The 22502-nt window shown below is 42.8% G+C and overlaps 1 protein-coding gene across 2 annotated transcripts in view; it reads right to left on the bottom strand.

Moving 5' to 3' along the window:
• The window catches only part of ADAMTS14 (ADAM metallopeptidase with thrombospondin type 1 motif 14), a 250961-nt gene that overhangs the window by 150916 nt on the left and 77543 nt on the right, over positions 1 to 22502 (bottom strand). For both annotated transcript variants that reach the window (XM_082269283.1, XM_082269284.1), the window contains exon 4: positions 14815 to 15011. In XM_082269283.1, coding sequence (XP_082125409.1) covers positions 14815 to 15011 — 197 coding nt within the window. The remainder of the gene's footprint in view (positions 1 to 14814; positions 15012 to 22502) is intronic.

Genomic DNA, 22502 nt, shown 5'->3' with positions numbered 1-22502 from the left:
ATTTATTTTTTACTGAAAATGGGTAAAACAAATGTCTGACCAGTAACTGTACAAGGAAAGACTGCCTCTGTGCACTTAATAATAACTGCTACTTTAAGCCTTAAACAAATGTTTACCAAAAACTAACAACTACATAAGTATGTAATGGTTTGCACAGTTCCACAATTTTTATATATCAAATGTAACATTAAATATAGAGGGTGAGATTATAGTAATACAGATGTGTTTGACAGATAATTCAGTAGTGTAAACAAATGTTCACAAATTAGTATCTAAAAAATACAGGGCCTGGACATTTGAAGAGTCACCGGGGTGACTGCAAAATCAGCAGGGGTAGAGGCCATTGCATAATAAAGGCACCACATTGTCCTCTGTCGCCACCCATTTTCTTAGATCAGAAGGAATATGTTTATTCGCTTATAAAATATTTGTCATCCTGAGATGAATGTCATTTCTTCTGACAGTACACCCTAGGAGCTGCATGAGAATGAATAATGGTATTTCCTGGCTGCAAAAAGCCATGTAAAGACTGGCTAAATGGTTTTTGGACCCTGCTCATGTCAAAAAATGTAATCCCACATCTTACTATAATAAATTAAGTAGCATGAAAATGAACAGTATCCATAACTCCAGAAGAGATTATTGTATGTGCCTATGCCCTTGTGTTCCCTGTAATTGCAGAAGTTGGCTGACAGAGCATAAGGTGGACAATAAGATTGCATGCAGATTAGTGTCAGCGTGTGGAAGCTATCATATCTGCCATAGGCAAAGACAGATCCCATTGCCAGCAAGAGGGATGTGTGTATATGTGTGCGTCTGTGCTTCTATGATTGCCTAGCAGACCAGTCAGCTGCCAAACTGCAGGCAGTGGCAAGGTACCCTGAGTCATGCATCTGGTACTAGGAAGGGTGAAAGTGTGCAAGGAGTCCAGATCACAAGATAGCTTGGGGAATCCCAGAAACATACGGGAATCACCTAGCTGATATACAACCCTTAGAGTGCACATGACTGTAAATTGGCACCTGCCTTTGTGTGTCCGGCCAGCTATATTTGGGTGAATTTCCCTCAACTGCTGGCTTTCGGTATTGCAGACAGTAATAATGGGATTTCTGAACTTACCCTAAAATCCATTTCAATGACAGACATAGCGATCCACCCCTCGAGAGGGAACAGCCCCTCTTTAACAACAGCCTGCAAAACTTTTAGGCCAAAACAAGCATCCACAGATGCCAAAGTATCTACCTTATATAATTAAATGAAGGTATGCATCAACGACCAAGTGGCCGCCTTGCAAACTTGCGATATTGATGCCTGATGATGGAAGGCCCAAGAAGCACTCAGCGCCCAAGTACAATGCGCTGTGACAGGGAAAGGTGGAACCTGACCTTTAATGGAATAGGCCTGAGTCAACATCTGTCTGATCCATCTGGAATAGTAGCCAAAGAAGTGGCCAGCCCTTTTCTTGGTCTGTCTGTAACCACAAAATGAGTCTGACCTCCGAAAGGATTCAGTAGCTGCCAGATAAACCTGAATCGCAAGAAACACATCCAAGGCATGCAAAGCAAATTCCTTGGAATGAGCTGGCTTGGGACACAAGGAAGGAACACAATGTACTCATTCAAATGGAAGTCAGGGACAATTTTGGGCAGGAACGATGGAGCGGGACGAAGAACCACTTTATCCCTATGGATCACTAAATAAGAACTGCAACATGATAATACCACCAATTACGATACCCTGTGGGCCGAGGTAATAGTCACTAAGAATGTCACCTTCTGGGATAACGTAGGCAAGACAATCTCCGGAATATTCTCAAATGGAGGTTTCTGGGGAACCAAAAGTACTAAATTTAAATCCCATGGCATTAAAACAGACCGTACAGGTGGAGCTACATGTCGAACCCCCTGAATGAAGGTACGAACTAAAGAGTGCATGGCTAGGGGTTGCTGAAAGAAGATTGCCAGGGCAGACACCTGGCCCTTGATGGTACCCAAGGCCAACTTCTGATCAACGCCCTGTTGAAGAAAGGTTAAGATCTCAGCCACAGAAAAGGATCAAGGATGTGCACCAATTGACTCACACCAAGAAATCCCCCAAGGGACATTTATGGCCACCAGACGGATTGGAAGACCCTCATCCTTGGTTCCTCGCAGGAATTGCGGAAGAAGCCTGAGCCGAGGATGATACAGGCCTTACTGGGGCCCTTGGATGCCTGAGGCCTCTGCCAGAGGAACCTCTGATCTCACCACGAACCTCAGTATCCTCCTGTGGAGCCGAACCTGCTAAAGGAGCTGCATGTAGGACTGTGCAAACAGAACTGTCTTGAAAGTGGTTACCACCAGACTCAGAACCTGTATGCGAAATGGGAGAGAGAACTATCTGTGTGACAGCAGCTGGTGAATCATGGCCTGTGGTTCCTGAAGTTTGTCCAGAGGAAGGACCACCCTGGTCAGAATTAGAATCAGACCTAGGTAAATCAATTCCCTGGACAGGAATAGGGGGGACCTTAGGTAGTTCGGACATCACCTGAACCTTTGCAGGAATTAAATCTGCACAAGGAGACTCAGGACTTAAAAAATCTGAAAAGGACAAGCTTTGTCCCCCTTTTTGGGTACCCTCAGTTTTTCAAAAAATATTATTTGAATTACAAGTAGGAAATTAAATCAATTATATTTAAGGTACAGCTGGTAAAAAACAAAAAAAATTAATATAATTATAATCCAGTATACACGTGTGATTTTGTGTGTATGGGGCTCCTGTAGCAACTTAACAATGTGGTCATAATGGTAATTTTGATCACGCTAGATTCGGATACTGTACATGTTATCAAAATCTTCACTGCACTAGTATTAAATAAAAATCTAACTTGACTGATATAACTTCCAAAACCATTCACTCTGACTAAATTGAAGGCATGGGATTCGGATGTATTTTCTCGGTAAGTTCCACAAACGGTCAACTATGACACTTTTAAAAAGAGATGTCCAAATTCATGGCATTCCTTATCATGTGTTAGGCAGCAGTTATAGTTTACTGTGGATGATTTGGAATAATGTTCAGCTTTGCTTCAAAGCTCTCAAAAAGCCATTATTAACGCATTCTTGGAATTGTTTGTCAAGTCTTATGCCTGTACAACTTTCCCCATATGCAAGTGTAATCTGATGGTGACAAGGCTCCACATACCCACATACAGTATTTTAATAATCCAATGTGCACCTGTATGTGAAAACATGAAAGCCCTCAGCTTATTTGACAAGCTAGTCTTATTTTGACTAATTATGATATTATAGTGCAAACAATAAAACTTATTTGAAAAGACAAGAAAGACGAAACGGAAAAATAATTTCTCTACAGGCAGCATCTGGTGCCCAGATAGGTATGACGTATAACGTCCTAGACAGCAGTGCAACAAAAGGCATTTCAAGAAAAACTACAAAGATTAAAAAATGTTTTAAACAACATGAACCAGCACAACCTTTAAAAAAAAAATAATTCACAAAAGAGTATTGATTCATTTCAGCTGCTTATCTATAAATTAGAGCAACATTATAGCATTTGGCATAGCAGCACCTCACCATATTTTTTATAATATAATATAATTTGAAAAAAAGAATGTGTTTTAATTTATAGTAAAATAGTTTGTTAAAAATATGCAGACTGTAAAAAAAATATATAAAAAGCTTAAACAAAAACAGCAAAAAAACAAACAAACACACCATCTTGATGAATGTTCCTTATTTAGTTTCCATCTATTTGTAGTGTCTATATACACATATTCCATTTTTCTGGATATTGTCACCTTAGTTCAAGAATAAAAAAAAATTCTTGACACCTTATGGCAAACAACTGTCTAAAATATTGTTTTGAAAAGATGTAAAATGTATTTTCCAAAGAAACATTGTAATTGTCAATGTTTGTTCTTTATACATAGGCTGGATTTTAAATTTTAAATTGACTTTAACAAATAAATTTAAACCTGGGACGATTCTTTCTCACAGGATGACAAAGCTGCTGTGGAAATTTACTGTAGAACATATAGCATGTTCATTGTTTTACAGGAAGTTGAAAAATAATGAAAATAATGGGTCTGCTAGCAGGGTCAACAGATAATAAATTGTTAATGGGGGACTCAAAAAACAAAAAACAAAACCTGCAGTGTTAGAGTATAACTAAAGGCATTTTTTTTTTTTTTTGATAGAGTGGAGATGGATTAGAACACTTGTCAGTTTGTATTGCTGTCTGTGCCCCTGTTAGGCAGATTCAATCTCTGTATTTGTTCTGTTTACCATTATCATTGAAAGTGAAAGCAACAGAAAATCCCAGATTTTGAGTTGTCCCCATAAAAGTTATTGAGAGGAAATCTTCCCATGGGGACACTAGTTATGGTGACCTGGGGGCCCAAAGGATTCTCTTAATTTGTAGAAATTTCCTCTCGCTTCATGTTTTAGTTATTGGACAGGAAGTGAAGGTAAATTTCCTCCAATAGGACACTGGATTTTTAACCCTTTATTACACTGTTCAAAATTTAAAAAACGTAATATTTTATTTTGCCCATGGCTACATTTTAACTTTTAGAACAGATGTGTGTGTGCCAATATTCACTTACATATTTTCTGCAAGATGAGAAATGTTAACCACTTTACCACCGCCCACAGTAATATTACTGCGGCAGAGTGGCTCATTATTGTCTGACGACGTAGTACTACGTCGTCAGACACTCCCCCTTCTGGGCGGCGCTTGCGCGCCGCCGGAGGCTCGCTCCCGCTGTTTTCAGTCACAGCAGGAGTCGGGCCAGGGGAGGAGCAGCGGCGATCGCCGCCGCTCTTCCCCCGATCGTCGGGGATCTAGTGTGGAGATCCGCCCGCCTGTGTAAACACAAGCGGGCGGATCTCCATAGTGACAAGGAGTGACTAGGGTTGAGCGAACACCTAGATGTCCGTGTTCGACGGGTTCGGCCGAACTTTAAAAAAAAGTCCGGGTCCGTGTCCCGGACTTTTACCGAACTTTTCCCGGACACCGAACCCCATTGAAGTCAATGGGGACCCGAACTTTAAGGCACTAAAATGGCTCTAAAACACCAAAGGAAAGGGCTAGAGTGCTGCAAATGGCAGCAAAACGTAATTAAGAGCATGGCAAGTGCTCTGCAAACAAATGTGGATAGGGAAATAACTTAAAACAACAAAAAAAAAACAGAAAAATAAAACAATGTTCTTCTTCATCTCTGAAGGACGAGGCCCATATGGAGTAGGAGGGAGGTTGAGGTGGTGGTGGATGTGGCGGTGACATAGGCGTGCGCACAGGGTGTGCTGGGTGTGCCTTGGCACACCCTAATCACCTAGGGCACATAGCATTGCCAGTGAGGAGATGGGAAAGATCTCCCTGGGACCTGCTCTGCTCTATTTCTCCTTGCCTACAGGTACATGGCCCCGATACATTACTCTCCCTGCTGGCAAACACATGCATGTGTATTTCAACTTTGGGGTGCACACCTTAATGCAATAGGCTGCGCACACCTATGGGCGGTGTAGGTGGAAGCGGCGGTGGAGGAGGACCAGGGCCGGATTAACAGCATCATGGGCTTGGTGCTGAGGATTTTGAAGGGCCTTAAGGGCCGTGCCTTGCCATGCACCCAGAGGAGGAAGGGTGCAGCCATGCATGCCTAATTCAACATGGGATGCTGTCTCTGAAGCCCATAAACACATCCATGCATCGCCAACTGTCCCTCCTTGTCCGGCCTTCACGCTGTGTGGGGAGGTTCTGAGGGTGCTGCCTGGGGAAGCGAGCATAGAAGCCAGACTTCTGTGTTTACAAGTGACAGAAGAGCGGTAACAGTGAATATGGCCAACCCGGGGCCTATATAAAAGGTAGGGGCCTGGAGCTGCAGCTCCAATAGCCCCTACATTAATCTGGCCCTGAGGAGGAGGACGAGGTAGCCAACACTGCTTCTTTTCAAAAATTTTAAATGAGGGTACACCCCAAAAGAGTGAGAAAGAGCAAAAATGGAACAATGGGTGGGTAAGGTCGGTATCCATTGCTATTCTGCATAAGGTACGGAAAAGTCCCGTGGGATCCATGCCTGGTTCATTTTAATGAACGTGAGCTTGTCCACATTGTCTCTGGACAGGCGGCTGCGCTTGTCTGTTATAACGCCCCCAGCCGTGCTAAATACCCGTTCAGATAATACACTGGCTGCAGGGCACGCCAGCACCTCCAAGGCGTAAAGGGCAAGCTCAAGCCATGTGCCCAATTTGGAGACCCAGAAGTTGAAGGGGGCAGACCCGTCATTCACTACATGTAGGCGTGTGCACACATACTGCTCCACCATGTTGGTAAAATGCTGCCTCCTGCTAAGACGTTCCATCTGAGCTGCTGGTGCTGCTGTTTGTTGTGGCGTGCTGACAAAGCTTTTCCACATTTCGGCCATGCTAACCCTGCCTTCTGAGGTGCTGGCGGTGCCCTGGTTGCGTTGGCGACCTCCTCCTCCTCCTCCTCTGCCTTGTGCTTCCACTGTGGCCCCGCTGTCAGATGGGAATGCCAGCAGCATGGCGTCTACCAGCGTGCGCTTGTACTCGCGCATCTTGCGATCGCGCTCCAGTGAGTGAATTAAGGACGGTACGTTGTCCTTGTAACGGGGATCCAGCAGCGTGGCCACCCAGTAATCAGCACAAGTTAGAATGTGGGCAACTCGGCGGTCGTTGTGGAGACACTGCAGCATGTAATCGCTCATGTGTGCCAGGCTGCCCAGAGGCAACGAAAGGCTGTCCTCTGTGGGAGGTGTATCGTCCGTGTCCTCTGTATCCCCCCAGCCACGCACCAGTGATGGCCATGAGCTGGCCTGGGTGCCACCCTGCTGTGAACATGGTTCCATCTCCTCCTCCAGCTCCTCCTCCTCCTCATCCTCCTCATCCTCCAGAACTGTGCCCCTGCTGGACAATTGCGTCCCTGGCGTTTGCGTGTGCAGGAACCCACCCTCGGAGCCCCTTGCGAATGACTGCCCTGAAAGCCTTGGAAATGTTACCTCTTCATCCTCCTCCTCCTCCTCATCCTGTGCCACATCCTCTTCCATCATCGCCCGAATTGTTTTTTCAAGGAGGCATAGAAGTGGGATAGTTAAGCTGAGAACGGCGTCATTGCCACTGGCCATGTTGGTGGAGTACTCAAAACAGCGCAACAAGGCACACAGGTCTCGCATGGAGGCCCAGTTAAATTAAATAGCGGAATAGAAAATATGATCCAAAAAAAGTGTATGTATATCACACGTACACAACCACACTGGGCCCCAATTACTATTGTTTGTACCCCTAAAAGGCTAGATGAGGAGTAGGGGGAGTATGGAACAGGCAGCACCCTCAAACCTTCAGAAGTATGAGATGAACCCCAACAACTTGGAAAGGTGGATCTCTCTCACACGTACCGACACAGACTATCCCGCAATTCAATTGATCCTCAAAGGTTTTTATTGAATAGCGGAATAGGAAATATGATCAAAAAAAGTGTATGTATCTCGCACGTACACAACCACACTAGGCCCCAATTACTATTGTTTGTACCCCTAAAAGGCTAGATGAGGAGTAGGGGGGGTATGGAACAGGCAGCACCCTCAAACCTTCAGAAGTATGAGATGAACCCCAACAACTTGGAAAGGTGGATCTCTCTCACACGTACCGACACAGACTATCCCCCAATTTAACTGATCCCCAAAGGTTTTTGATTAAATAGCGGAATAGAAAATATGATCCAAAAAAAGTGTATGTATATCACACGTACACAACCACACTAGGCCCCAATTACTATTGTTTGTACCCCTAAAAGGCTAGATGAGGAGTAGGGGGGGTATGGAACAGGCAGCACCCTCAAACCTTCAGAAGTATGAGATGAACCCCAACAACTTGGAAAGGTGGATCTCTCTCACACGTACCGACACAGACTATCCCCCAATTTAACTGATCCCCAAAGGTTTTTGATTAAATAGCGGAATAGAAAATATGATCCAAAAAAAGTGTATGTATATCACACGTACACAACCACACTAGGCCCCAATTACTATTGTTTGTACCCCTAAAAGGCTAGATGAGGAGTAGGGGGGGTATGGAACAGGCAGCACCCTCAAACCTTCAGAAGTATGAGATGAACCCCAACAACTTGGAAAGGTGGATCTCTCTCACACGTACCGACACAGACTATCCCCCAATTTAACTGATCCCCAAAGGTTTTTGATTAAATAGCGGAATAGAAAATATGATCCCAAAAAAGTGTATGTATATCACACGTACACAACCACACTGGGCCCCAATTACTATTGTTTGTACCCCTAAAAGGCTAGATGAGGAGTAGGGGGAGTATGGAACAGGCAGCACCCTCAAACCTTCAGAAGTATGAGATGAACCCCAACAACTTGGAAAGGTGGATCTCTCTCACACGTACCAACACAGACTATCCCCCAATTTAACTGATCCCCAAAGGTTTTTGATTAAATAGCGGAATAGAAAATATGATCCAAAAAAAGTGTATGTATATCACACGTACACAACCACACTAGGCCCCAATTACTATTGTTTGTACCCCTAAAAGGCTAGATGAGGAGTAGGGGGAGTATGGAACAGGCAGCACCCTCAAACCTTCAGAAGTATGAGATGAACCCCAACAACTTGGAAAGGTGGATCTCTCTCACACGTACCGACACAGACTATCCCGCAATTCAATTGATCCTCAAAGGTTTTTATTGAATAGCGGAATAGGAAATATGATCAAAAAAAGTGTATGTATCTCGCACGTACACAACCACACTAGGCCCCAATTACTATTGTTTGTACCCCTAAAAGGCTAGATGAGGAGTAGGGGGGGTATGGAACAGGCAGCACCCTCAAACCTTCAGAAGTATGAGATGAACCCCAACAACTTGGAAAGGTGGATCTCTCTCACACGTACCAACACAGACTATCCCCCAATTTAACTGATCCCCAAAGGTTTTTGATTAAATAGCGGAATAGAAAATATGATCCCAAAAAAGTGTATGTATATCACACGTACACAACCACACTAGGCCCCAATTACTATTGTTTGTACCCCTAAAAGGCTAGGAGTAGGGGGAGTATGGAACAGGCAGCACCCTCAAACCTTCAGAAGTATGAGATGAACCCCAACAACTTGGAAAGGTGGATCTCTCTCACACGTACCAACACAGACTATCCCCCAATTTAACTGATCCCCAAAGGTTTTTGATTAAATAGCGGAATAGAAAATATGATCCAAAAAAAGTGTATGTATATCACACGTACACAACCACACTAGGCCCCAATTACTATTGTTTGTACCCCTAAAAGGCTAGATGAGGAGTAGGGGGAGTATGGAACAGGCAGCACCCTCAAACCTTCAGAAGTATGAGATGAACCCCAACAACTTGGAAAGGTGGATCTCTCTCACACGTACCGACACAGACTATCCCGCAATTCAATTGATCCTCAAAGGTTTTTATTGAATAGCGGAATAGGAAATATGATCAAAAAAAGTGTATGTATCTCGCACGTACACAACCACACTAGGCCCCAATTACTATTGTTTGTACCCCTAAAAGGCTAGATGAGGAGTAGGGGGGGTATGGAACAGGCAGCACCCTCAAACCTTCAGAAGTATGAGATGAACCCCAACAACTTGGAAAGGTGGATCTCTCTCACACGTACCAACACAGACTATCCCCCAATTTAACTGATCCCCAAAGGTTTTTGATTAAATAGCGGAATAGAAAATATGATCCCAAAAAAGTGTATGTATATCACACGTACACAACCACACTAGGCCCCAATTACTATTGTTTGTACCCCTAAAAGGCTAGGAGTAGGGGGAGTATGGAACAGGCAGCACCCTCAAACCTTCAGAAGTATGAGATGAACCCCAACAACTTGGAAAGGTGGATCTCTCTCACACGTACCAACACAGACTATCCCCCAATTTAACTGATCCCCAAAGGTTTTTGATTAAATAGCGGAATAGAAAATATGATCCCAAAAAAGTGTATGTATATCACACGTACACAACCACACTAGGCCCCAATTACTATTGTTTGTACCCCTAAAAGGCTAGATGAGGAGTAGGGGGAGTATGGAACAGGCAGCACCCTCAAACCTTCAGAAGTATGAGATTGTGTTCACTGTACCCCACAAAGATTGAGTTCACTGCACCCCACAATGATTGTGTTCACTGCACCCCACAAAGATTGTGTTCACTGCACCTCACAAAGATTGTGTTCACTGTACCCCCCAAAGATTGTGTTCACTGCACCCCACAAAGATTCTGTTCACTGTACCCCACAAAGATTGTGTTCACTGCACCCCAAAAAGATTGTGTTCACTGCACCCCAAAAAGGATGTTGTTCACTGCACCCCAAAAAGGATGTTGTTCACTCCACCCCAAAAAGATTGTGTTCACTGCACCCCACAAAGATTGTGTTCACTGCACCCCAAAAAGATTGTGTTCACTGCACCCCAAAAATGATTTTGTTCACTGCACCCCAAAAAGGATTTTGTTCACTGCACCCCAAAAAGGATGTTGTTCACTCCACCCCAAAAAGATTGTGTTCACTGCACCCCACAAAGGATTTTGTTCACTGCACCCCAAAAAGATTGTGTTCACTGCACCCCAAAAAGGATGTTGTTCACTGCACCCCAAAAAGGATTTTGTTCACTGCACCCCAAAAAGATTGTGTTCACTGCACCCCACAAAGGATTTTGTTCACTGCACCCCACAAAGATTGTGTTCACTGCACACCAAAAAGGATTGTGTTCACTGCACCCCAAAAAGATTTTGTTCACTGCACCCCAAAAAGATTGTGTTCACTGCAGCCCAAAAAGATTGTGTTCACTGCAGCCCAAAAAGATTGTGTTCACTGCAGCCCAAAAAGATTGTGTTCACTGCAGCCCAAAAAGATTGTGTTCACTGCAGCTCACACACAGAAAAATGGATGTGGATCACTGACACCTGCCTATCTCCAATCCCACACCACACAGCAATATCGATTGTAGTTTGTAGAACACAGTTTCCCTAAAATTCAGCAGACTCTGTCCCTAACAGGATTGAGAAGAGATCGTAGATCAGGATTGAGTGCAGATTCACCCCACCCCCCACACAGCAATATCGATTGTAGTTTGTAGAAGACACTGACCCTATAATTCAGCAGACTCTATCCCTAAAATGCCTACAACTCGCCCTGCCTAAACACTCCGACCTGTCCCTCAATTCTATCCGGACACAAATGGTTTTTTCCTGCCTATCTTTCCCTAATCAGCAGCCAGCACGTTGATGTGTGCTCTGTCCCTGAATCTAAGCAGCATAATGACGCCGCTGCGGCTGCCTCGAACTTATAAAGACTTGGTCACATGCTTCAGACGGCCAATCACAGCTACTGAGACATTTGCAGGCATGGCTGGGATGGCTTAAGGCACACCAGTTAAACGATTGTTGATTGGCTGTTGAAAGCCCGCCATGAAAAGAGCGCCAAAGCATGCAAAACCCGGAAATAAAACGACCGAACACGGATTTTTACCCGAACATACAGTAAAGTGTCCGTGTCCGTGTTCGGGTACAAAAAATCCAATTATTCGGTACGAACACGAATAATACAGTCCGTGTTCGCTCAACACTAGGAGTGACAGATCGGAGTGTTCAGCATAGCTGGACATCCGATCTGTCCATGACTCACACAGTCACCTCCCCCCACACACGTCAGTAAGCACCAGGCATACATTAACCCCTCCCTCTCCAATAAAATTAACCCCTTCCCTGCCAGTGTCATTTTTACAGTAACAGTGCATATATATAGCACTGATTACTGCAGTAATGTCACTGGTACCCCCAAAAGTGTCAAAAATGTCAGTCAAGGGTCCGATCTGTCCGCCGCAATGTCGCAGTACCGCAAAAAAAATCGCAGATCACCGCCATTACTCGTTAAAAAAAAAAACACCAAAAATGACATAAATCTTTCCCTTTGTTAGTAAACGCAATAACTTTTGCGCAAACCAATCAAAATACGCTTATTGTGATTTTTTTTTTACCAAACATAGGTAGCAGAAAACAAATTGGCCAAAAATTTAAAAAAAAATTGGTTTTTACATCTTTTTTGGGGGGAATTTCATATAAAAAAATGTTAAAAATATTGTTATTTTTTCAAAATAAACGCTTTTTTTTGTTTATAGCGCAAAAAGTAAAAATCGCACAGGGGAAAAAATACCACCAAAAGAAAGGTCTGTTTGTGGGAAAAAAAGGACGTAAATTTTGTTTGGGTATGGCGTTGCACGACCGCGCAATTGCCAGTTAAAGTCGCACAGCGCCGAATCGCAAAAAGTGGCCTGGACGTAAGACAGCAAAATCCTCCGGTGGTAGAGTGGTTAACCCAGCTGTAAAGCCATCATGGAGACTGACTTGTATCCAAACTGAGGTTGGTGCTGATAACTGACTCTCTGACTGAGGTTCTGGGGGAGGGTAAAAATGATCAATTAACAAAGTCCTTAGTTTCCTACCTTGACACTTCTACACTGACAAGGTGAGAATACAAGTAAATAATCAAAACAAAGGCAATCCATAAGGGGTAAGGATGTATTATTACAACCATTCAATGGAGAGTCATATTATTATACACCAGTGATGGCAAACCTTGACATCCCAGATGTTTTGGAACTACATTTCCCATGCTCAACTACACTGCAGAGTGCATGAGCATCATGGGAAATGTAGCTCCAAAACATCTGGGGTGCCAAGGTTTGCCATCACTGTTATACACAGTTCTCTTTAACCAATTCAGACTCTAACACTTTCTCCCCTTTCTACCCTTACATTTAAAAGAGAAGTATGGGATTTATTTTTTTAATCATACTTACCTAGGTGAATGCAGCATCGGTCCGATGCTGCATCTGTCCCCTGCTGCGTCTAAGATGGCAGCAGAGAGCTGGTGACTGTCAGTACCTAGTACCAAACTTACTACAGGAAGTAGATGCTGATTCTAAATGAAGTCTGAATACAGACTATACCAGCCTTCTGGGAAGAAAGGGGCGCCTTGGGGGAATATGGAGATCTCTTGAGACACAGGCAATTTTACTATGATGCAAGTACAGTAAGTGAATTAAAGTTGAACAGATAGTTTAAGTGCTCTTTCACACGGTCCGCCTCCGTAGGCGGATCCGTGCTGCTCAGCGGGGATCGATCCGCGATCCCCGCTGACCCGGCAGATGACAGCTCTGTCTCTGCTTGCAGTACGGAGAGGGAGGTGTCACAGCCCCCGCTGCTCTCTATGGGGAATCGGATGAGAGCGGCCACCTGTCCGCTCTCATCCGATCCCATCCGGTCCGATCCCCAGGACGGATGCGGATGGCAGCGGGTGTCAGCGGACATGTCACCGCTGACATCCGCTGCCCCATAGAGCTGCATGGGGCATCCGATCAGATCCGCCTAAAAAACTGACAGGCGGATCTGATCGGACCGCCCGTGTGAAAGAGCCCTAACATTTTGGTAACCTTTCTGACCTTTGATAATTGTTCCAAGGGCACTTGTCAGAAACATGTAGGCTGCTATTGCAGGCCATCTTTTCAAAAAGCTAGCTGCCTAGCTGTCATGCTGATCATTTGGCTTCAATACAGACTTGGAATACATACGTATGCAGCAAGTCCAAGCTCCTGATATTTAAAGCTATTACTAATGTTCTATATGTTTAATCATGGAACCTTACTGTCCTAATCTTATGCATTTCATGCATTTGTGCTCATTTACTTTTTTCTGGAGAACGCATTTTCTGCTATAAGTTTGTCTTGATCAAAGTTATGTTTGCTATAGTGAACATAAACCCAGTGTTCTGTTCACCCTGCTTAGAGCAAATCTTACAATAGAGAATTAGAGGCTCAATCAACTGAACACCCTAGCTATAGAAACTGCCCTGTACTGGTTTTGGTTGCTACCAAGCTCAACAGCTTTATAAAATGTTACATATATGTTCATTTTTTTTTTTTTTACTGATATGTACTAAAAAAAAAATTACAAACAAAAATAAAATGCTAAAGACATTATGGATGCTTGGGAAACACACGATATTTTGATAAGCACTAAAATAATGCCTTCACTGCCCAAAAAATATTAAGGATAAAGAAAGAGTTATGACTTTCCTGTGTATGACAAACTTTCTCAATAAATACATAGCAGTGCTTAAGCTATGCATGAAAACATGTTTATATTTAATATATACTTTTATACTATACACTCAGTTCTACTTCTAGAAAATGTAGTGCTTTGCTGACAAGTGATAATCCTGCTTTTGAGGATAAAAAAATATAATCAACTGTATGTGCAAAGGTATCTTATCATTTAAAATCAGTAAATTAAATTCAAGAAATGTTTGCCCTTAGACTGTATACTGTATTTACACCCTCAGGAGGAAGTGGTAATACCAGGATCCTGGATTATCCTGATATCAAAATTTTCAGCCAGTGATTGGCTTTACTGTAAAAATGGATCTAAGTGACTCTACAGCCGACCAATAACTTTAAAGGGGCTTGGAATGGTCCCCACCCACCCTCCTGTCGCTGCCAGCTCCCCGGCTCTCTCATCCCAGGGGTTGAATCAGCTGAGAAAAGAGGAGAAAGAGGAGGATCTTATCCTCCCCCTTCACTGTGACGAACAAAGCCAGAAGCAATGTGTTTTACATCACTTCCAGTTTAAATTTTTTGTTCACCTGGCCGTTACTGGCCAAGGAGGGAGGGATCAAACTGATCTGTGTTTGGGCAGGTATATCACATTTAAACAGACAAATAACAAAAAATATTTTAAAAACCTCACTATATTCATAAGGGTGAGGACGTAGTTTTGCACATGCTCCTTTCCATGGAAGCGTACAACAGAATCATCCACCGCCAGCAACACCTCTATGTTATAGTCATCCTTTTTGGCATGACGTTTCTTCCGCTCAATTTCCCATATTCTGTCTTGCATCAGATCCACAGCAACAGGGAGAGCACCAACTTCACTCCTTGCAACTGAAAGAATAAGGCACATTATAAGTTTGGATTTTAAGGGAAGGATATATTATAGAAATAATAATATCTAATATTTGAGCTGAGCTCAGGAACACTAGATTGTTCTCATATACTTGGACATTATATGTGAAATATAACAATACAGTCCTTTTTTCCACATTCATAAGTGACTATCTACTAATAACCCAGCAGCCTATGTACCATTACCAGTTGACAGTACATAACAATGAAGCATGAGAAATCTAAAAGTGTAACAGCATAAGGATGAACTTTTATTGGTGTAAGTGTAAGGCCGAGTTCACACATATGCAAATTGGATGTAGGTTTCACTGCATCCAATTCTCATGACAGAAGAGTGTGATCGGCTTTTAACGGAGCCGGTTCACACAGCTCTGGGGTGGCTGTGGTCCGCAATTAAAAAGGGTCCTGTGCGTCTTTGGTTCTGATTCAGGTGTGAATTCAGGCAAAAAATCTGGACCTGATTTGCGCCTTAATTGGTGAACAGGGACACACCCGACCCCATGCTGTGAACTGCAGCTGCAGCATATGTGAACATACCAGATGTTGACAAAAGCAGCTCTAGTTTCAACAACCATCTTAGATATCAGAGGAGCTTCCTCAGGATAGCATGGATGCCTATCAAGCTATACCTATACCTAACACTACAGCTTTGAGGAAGAACACTGTGACCAAGTCATTGGTATTACCCTCAACCTACCAATAAAGGTAACTGAATCAGCATTGAATATGGGGGATCATTTTTGCTGTGACATTATGAGGGAGATTTACTAGTGCCGTTGTGCATAGTGACCAATAGGCTTCTAACTTCAGCTTGTTTGGTTAGGCTTTGACAATAAAACCTAGACGTTGATGTTACTTTGCATGCCTGCACCAAATTCTGTGTGCAACAGTTTTAGTAAATCTCTCCCTAAAAAAATAGTTCCAAACCAAAATGTGATATTTTCTCATCAAACCTATAGAATCGCAACACAGCAGTTCACATCCTTAAATAAATATTTTGTGCATTTTTTGGGAAAAAACATATATCCATTTCAGGCTTTAGTCCCTGTTTAACAAAAGTTACTGAGGACTCGGAGCCCACGTGTGGTTTCTGCTCTGGACTGCAACCTATAAGCAGCTCTGTATGCGCCACCAACATCAGTTTAAAATTGGGAGAAGTTTTGTGTGGAATTAAATTGTAAGTGGAAGGTCATGTAATGTATTTTTTAATTTGTGCTAAATAATCCTTTAATATAGAAACCGTTTAGACATAAATGTGTTTCTCTACATCTGTAAAGTAGATGTTTTGTATGGCTCTTTTTCATTATGTGAGTTCAAAATATATCCAGAAAGAATACACTTTTGTTTTAACCAACTTTCTATAGCAAAATGCAAGAAAAGAAAACCATACTCCAAACTAGACATCTAAGAAAAGCAATTTACATGGCAGACTTAAATAACCATACGCTGAGTCAATGGTTTACCTACTTGGCCTCTCAGACATGTCACACAGTATATACAGACAGCATTTTTTTTCTTCTTCCTAGAAATCATTTGTACAAGAGGGACTTTCTGGTTGGCATGTGAAGTCTTAGATAACCTAATTTGCACAGTAAGAAGGATTAGACAGCTTTAATCTACTCCTCAGGAAAATCGGCTATGCTAACAAGCCACTACCAACCTATTTTAGTGAAAGGGAATTGATTATTTGCAATTGCATCAGAGAATGAATGCACAATAAACTCTTTTTTTGCCTCTAATTCCTCTATTTTTACTGTATCAAACCTACTAAATACCAAAAATAGCTTTTGGTTATTAAACCTATTTAGACAAATGCGAACCAACCAGATTGTAGCTATTCATTTCTATTATAGATACACATTCAAGTTAAAACTGGGCTGCCTGACATGATTTTGCACAGACTTCACAATCTTCTTTGGTGTTAAAATGAACCTTCCAGGCTAATGGAATGTTTCCTATTTCTGTCATCCCTGCCACCCAAACAACATTAGCTGAAAAAAAAAAAAACATTAAGAATTAGGATCTTTTAACAAAAAAAAAAAAAAAAAAAGAATACTTACCTTGGCTCCAGCATAATGCTCCTGGGAGTCATGGATGATGTCACTGCGCCTCACTGCTATTTCCTGGGCACTCCAAATCCCATGGGAATTCACTTCTGCGATAAACTGGGTACATTCATAGGGCTCTTTCAGACGGCCGCTCCGCTGCGGGACTTTTTTTTTTTTTTTTCAGGGAGCGGATGACATTTGTGTCATCCGCTCCGTGTGCCCGCATATCATCCCATCCGTTTGCGGATGATATGCGGACATAATGTAAGTATATGGCACTGCGGATGTCAGCGGATGACACCGCTGACATCCGATTTTCCTTCCTTTCCGTTTTTTACACGGATGAAAAAATAGGGTTCTGTTCCGTTCCAAAAAAGGGAACAGAACTGAAAGGAGGAAAATCGGATGTCAGCGGATGGTATTCCGCTGACATCCGCAATGCCACAGACTTACATTATGTCCGCAAATCATCCGCAAAAAAATAGGATGATTTGCGGACAAGCGGAGCGGCCGTGTGAAAGAGCCCTTAGGGATTTTAAATGGCAAGCTTTTTCAGAAGGCAGCAGTTAGACCCAGTGATGTCACCCATGCCTCCTGAAATTGTCATAAGCCAAGACAGAGGTGTGTATTTTTTAATACTTTTTTAGTACCATTTAATTTAAAAAGTTTATGTGCAGCTAATTTTGATTGGGTGGCAGGGTATTGGCTGAAAAGCAAGCCTTCTATTTCTAATGGAAAGTCCACTTTAAAGTAAAACTGTCAGCAATTTTAAAATATTAAAGTGGTCGCAAACCCTTACATATACCCACCCAGTGAAGAGACTGACCTCAGGCGATACACAGAGATGAATAAAATCCTCCCTCATAAGTTGTACCTGTTTATCTGCAGACTTCTCTTATCTACATTTGTTCAAGTTCCAGAATGTATAAAGCTTGTCTAAGCTGTGAGAAAACAGAGCTGAAATAAAGCACTGCAGAGCTCAGTGAGGAGAGTTCTGAAAGCTGATTGGTGGGAAGGGACACACATTTCCATCACATAGCACACAGGAACAGAGCTGAGGTTGTCAATCACAGGCTGTGTGCTGGAGATCTTTCCTCGTCACCTTTTTTCTCTTGGTGTCAGGAAAACTTGTCTGAAGTGATTCATGCAGATAGCAGAACTGAGCAGCAGACAGAATTGACACGTGCAGATTATCTGCAGACTTTTGTCTGCAGACTTACCTTTTCTATGTAGTGCAAGGGCCTGCCGGATTGCATACAAATTGAAAGTGTTTAGGTTTGACCTCATATTATATGGTTTTGGTAAGTCTGCAGACAAAAGTCTGCAGATAATCTGCACGTGTGTATGGGGCATTAGTGCTCTGGATTGAGACAAGTACACACCATAGAGGGATATGCTTTGTTCATATTTAATGTCTGAGGTTTACAACCACTTTAAGTGTAAAAGTTCCACCTAACAGATGCCATAAGATCCTTTCTATTACTATTGTTAGTCTCTTCTGTCTGTCTTTAAAATTAGTCCTTTTTTGTTTGTGACTTTGACTTCAAAGGTTAATTCTTGTCAACCAGCATCCCCTATCCAAAACAGGTGATTCAGTGCCCCAGTAAGGGTAGTAGTAGTAGTACTCAATAAGAATTATCAGGCCCATAGTGAAACACCTTTCAAGGAGTCACACTAAGGACATTTTCTGGCTAACAGGGTTAAAGTGTATATAAAAGCAAAACTTTTTTTTTTAGTTTTGAATAGAGTGGAGAAGGTTGTCACATATCTATTGCTGTCTGTATCCCAGCTGTGGAGATTTACTCCTTTATTTGTTCTTTTGACAACTGCTACTGACACAGAAAATGAGGGAAAATTCAAAATGTTAGAATTTTTACCAAAAAAAAGGTAAGGGTGAATCTTTCAATAGGGACACATATTTCCTAAGACTCTCAGCTAGCACAGCCTTTCTCAACCAGGGTTCCTGAGGTTGCTAGGGGTTCCTTGGCATGCGAGCATTATCTGCCTCTCAGTTAGGTAACTGACAACAATGATCTTTTTTAGGTATCTGTAAGGGGGAATTTTTCCCAATGGTCACAAGTGCAAGAAGCATTCTTGCCACTGACCATCACACCAATGTACTGTGAGCTGTAGATATAGTAATTATTAGCATGGGTTCCCTGAGACTGGAAAGTCGTGCTAAAACGTTTGAGAAAGGCTGCTCTATGGGCTTCAGTTTTTATCCACTTGGCTGCCTGTCATTCGTTTCCCAAATACTGACATAGTAATGCCTCGTACACACGCAACAATTGTTGGCCGACCGATCGGCCGTCTTTTGTCCAGTGTTGTTGTGTTGGTTGAAATGTGCTCTAGACTGCACACGAATTTTCTCGGCCAACAAAAACCAACTTCAGAAGTGATGTCATGTGCTGGTTTACTTTCCGTGTGTTTTTTCTTCTCTGAGCATGCCCAGTCTTGCTCATCTGATTTTGGTCTGCCGAAATCTGTACTGACTGACAGAAAATCGGCCGTTCTGTTGACGGCCAACAAAAATTTTATAGCATGCACACCAGATTTTGTTCGGCCGAAAAGTCGGAGTCAGTTGTCGGAAGCATCTTACTAACAAGCCGAAAATCGGCCGATCGGACGTTGGCCGAAAATTCACGGCCAACAATTGTTGCGTGTGTACGAGGCATTAGGCTCAAATTATATTAGTATGTACTTCATGAAAATATCCTTCTTTTGAATTAATATTAATGTGTCATGGAATTTAGACACTTGGCAGACTATGCATTTGGAATGACTACTAACCAAGCCACCCTTCATTTAAAGTAGGTTAATGTTAGATTGCTGTTCAGTTCTTTTCCAATGAGCACCAACATATTTAGAAATAATGGTAATAGTTATCTGTAAATAATTTATTAAAGCACTCCTTCAAAAGTAAAACTAACATAAAAGTTTCTGACCGGCCTAACATAAAATGATTTGGTGGGTATCCTCCTATTTTTATAGCGTATAAGCTGTAATTTCTTTTACTCCCCTTCCCATCTTCTCTCCCCTCTTACTGCTTTTCATGCCCTTGTATTCCAATGTAGGTATTAGCACAGAGTTAGCTAGATAATCTCAGTGGTGAGTGAAGGCAGGCTCGCCAATAAGGGGGTACAGGTGAGCCTTCTGTAGCAGACCCAGGCCCTGTAGGTTAGCAGGGGGCCCAGCAGGGAGGCTGTAGATAAGGATTGCCAGCCTCCTGTTTAATATGGGATTGTCTCCTATTGCAATGTATATTCTCCCCGTCTGCCTGCAAAGAAGCTAACAGGCTGAGACTCCAAAGATCCAGAGGATGCCAGGTGGGAGGGACTTAAGAGGGAACGTCAACTATCCATTGGTTTAGGAGGCAGCAGACTGCACTGCCTCCTCCTGCTGCCTCCTCAGCCAGTAGGTACACAGAGTGTACAGTACATCATTCATCCTGCAGGTTTATTGTGTTGGTGCAGGATGCAGGATGGAGCAGCTTCTGATGAAGGGAAGCTACTACAGTAATTGAGGTGATTACTGTTCCAGTAATAATTATGGGGAGCTGCTGGAAGTGCCTGTGCCCCCCCCCCCCCCCCTTGATAACAGTCATTGTAATGCCACCCATATTTCTGTCCTTTATACAGGGTGAAAGTACCTGACACCTGTGCTGCATAGGTGTTAGGCTACTGTCACCATGATAAAAAGACAGGAATATGGGTAGCATTACAGCGATTGGTATTAGGCTAGATTCACACCAGGCAATACCCTGAAAAGCAATCTGCAGTGGACCACTAAGCAGCCACTGTCAGGCATTCAGGAGGTGATCCTGCCACTTTATGAATGTCTGTGTTTTTTTTTACTAAATGAGAGTTTATGATGGGGATAACTGCAAGCCAAGCATTTGGCCTACGGTTGCAACGCAGGTCTATTGACTTTTTTGGCTGAGTCTGATAGGGGATCCCAGCTGTCAACTCCACATGTCGCATTAAGTTTGGTGCAACATGTGAACAGCTTCCTCCAGGTGTATCTTATGCTTTAGGTGGTAGGCTGTGGAGGTGGTGAAATTGCAGCTCAGCCACTTGTTTTTACCGTCCCCTGTGAAAGAGGTCTTAAAGGGAGCAGAATTATCTGTCTGGAAGCTCTGACCTCTTATAGACCTGTAGATGACTGTGTATTTTGTGCTTTGCACACTCCTGACCCCTGTGCTCTTTACATTACTTATAATACTAAAGTATGTGAACCAATTGGAAAATTATGTGAACCCTTTGGAGTTAACTGGTTTTCTGCAGTAATTTGCCATAAAATGTGATCTGATCCTCATCCAAGTCATAATAGACAAACACAATTTACTAAAACTGGAGCGTGCAAAAGCTGAAGCAGATCTGCATAGAAAATAATCAGCTAAATTAAACAAGCTGAAGTTTGAAGCTGATTGGCTACCATGCACAGATGCACCAGATTCTAAGTGCTCCAGTTTTAGTAAATCCCCCCAATGTGATTAACGGGTTTGTAGTACATACATCGGTGGAAGAGAGTGACGGGTGGTCACGTGACCTCTGAGCGACGAGAAGAAATAAGGTATTTATAAGATGAATTTTTAAAAATGACATACGCTATATACTACATATTATCGTAGCAGAAGAGGTGGCAGTGATTTTTAGCAGTAATTTTGCACTGCTCAGAATGGTGCTAGAAGGGGAGGGGAGGGGAGGGGATGGGCGGCTCACACACAGAGCTGACAGACACGGAGGGGAGGGGGGGGGGGAGATGGGGGAGAGCAGACAGGAGAGCTGCAGATGATTGAGGCACATAAACTGACCATGGTGTCAGGGTTTAGCAGCCATGATAAACCATGGTCAGTTTACAGGGTGGAGGGCAGAACCAAGCAGGATCAACCAGGTTTTTTAGGTGATAGAAGGGGCCAAATTACACAGCACAAGCACACAAAGGATGCCAGTACTTGTAGTTCATTCATTCACAGAACTATGTGAATAAATTACGTGGTCTTGTGGGCAAAGCCCGCAAAGCCGCGTTTTTTTTCAAAAAGTGACAACTGGTACGGGGGAATTCTCCCCGTACTGCTGTCACAGATAGGCAGTGGATCTCTAAGCAGCTGCAGGAGTGAGCACACGTTACATGTTTCACCCTAAAAAAGGGTGGAACATGTAACATGTTCCCGAAGGTGAACTTATCCTTTAAGCTAATAACACAAAAACAATTCTAATTTCCGCTGTCTTTATTGAACATGCCCATTAAACATTCACAGTCGTGGAGTAAAAAGTGCGTGAATCGATAGACTTAGAATAGACTTAGATTTAGACATAGACTCTAGAATTATTTCAAGCTAGATGCAGTCAGTAGTTTTCACACCTATAGTCCAATTAATGAAATTAGATTGGAGGTGTGGTTTAGAGCTACTTTGATTGAT

The sequence above is a fragment of the Pelophylax lessonae genome (genome assembly GCF_965119305.1).
Source record: "Pelophylax lessonae genome assembly, chromosome: 9".
Taxonomy (NCBI): domain Eukaryota; kingdom Metazoa; phylum Chordata; class Amphibia; order Anura; family Ranidae; genus Pelophylax; species Pelophylax lessonae.
Note: the sequence above shows the minus strand (reverse complement) of the source record. Positions and strands in the feature narration are given on the sequence as shown.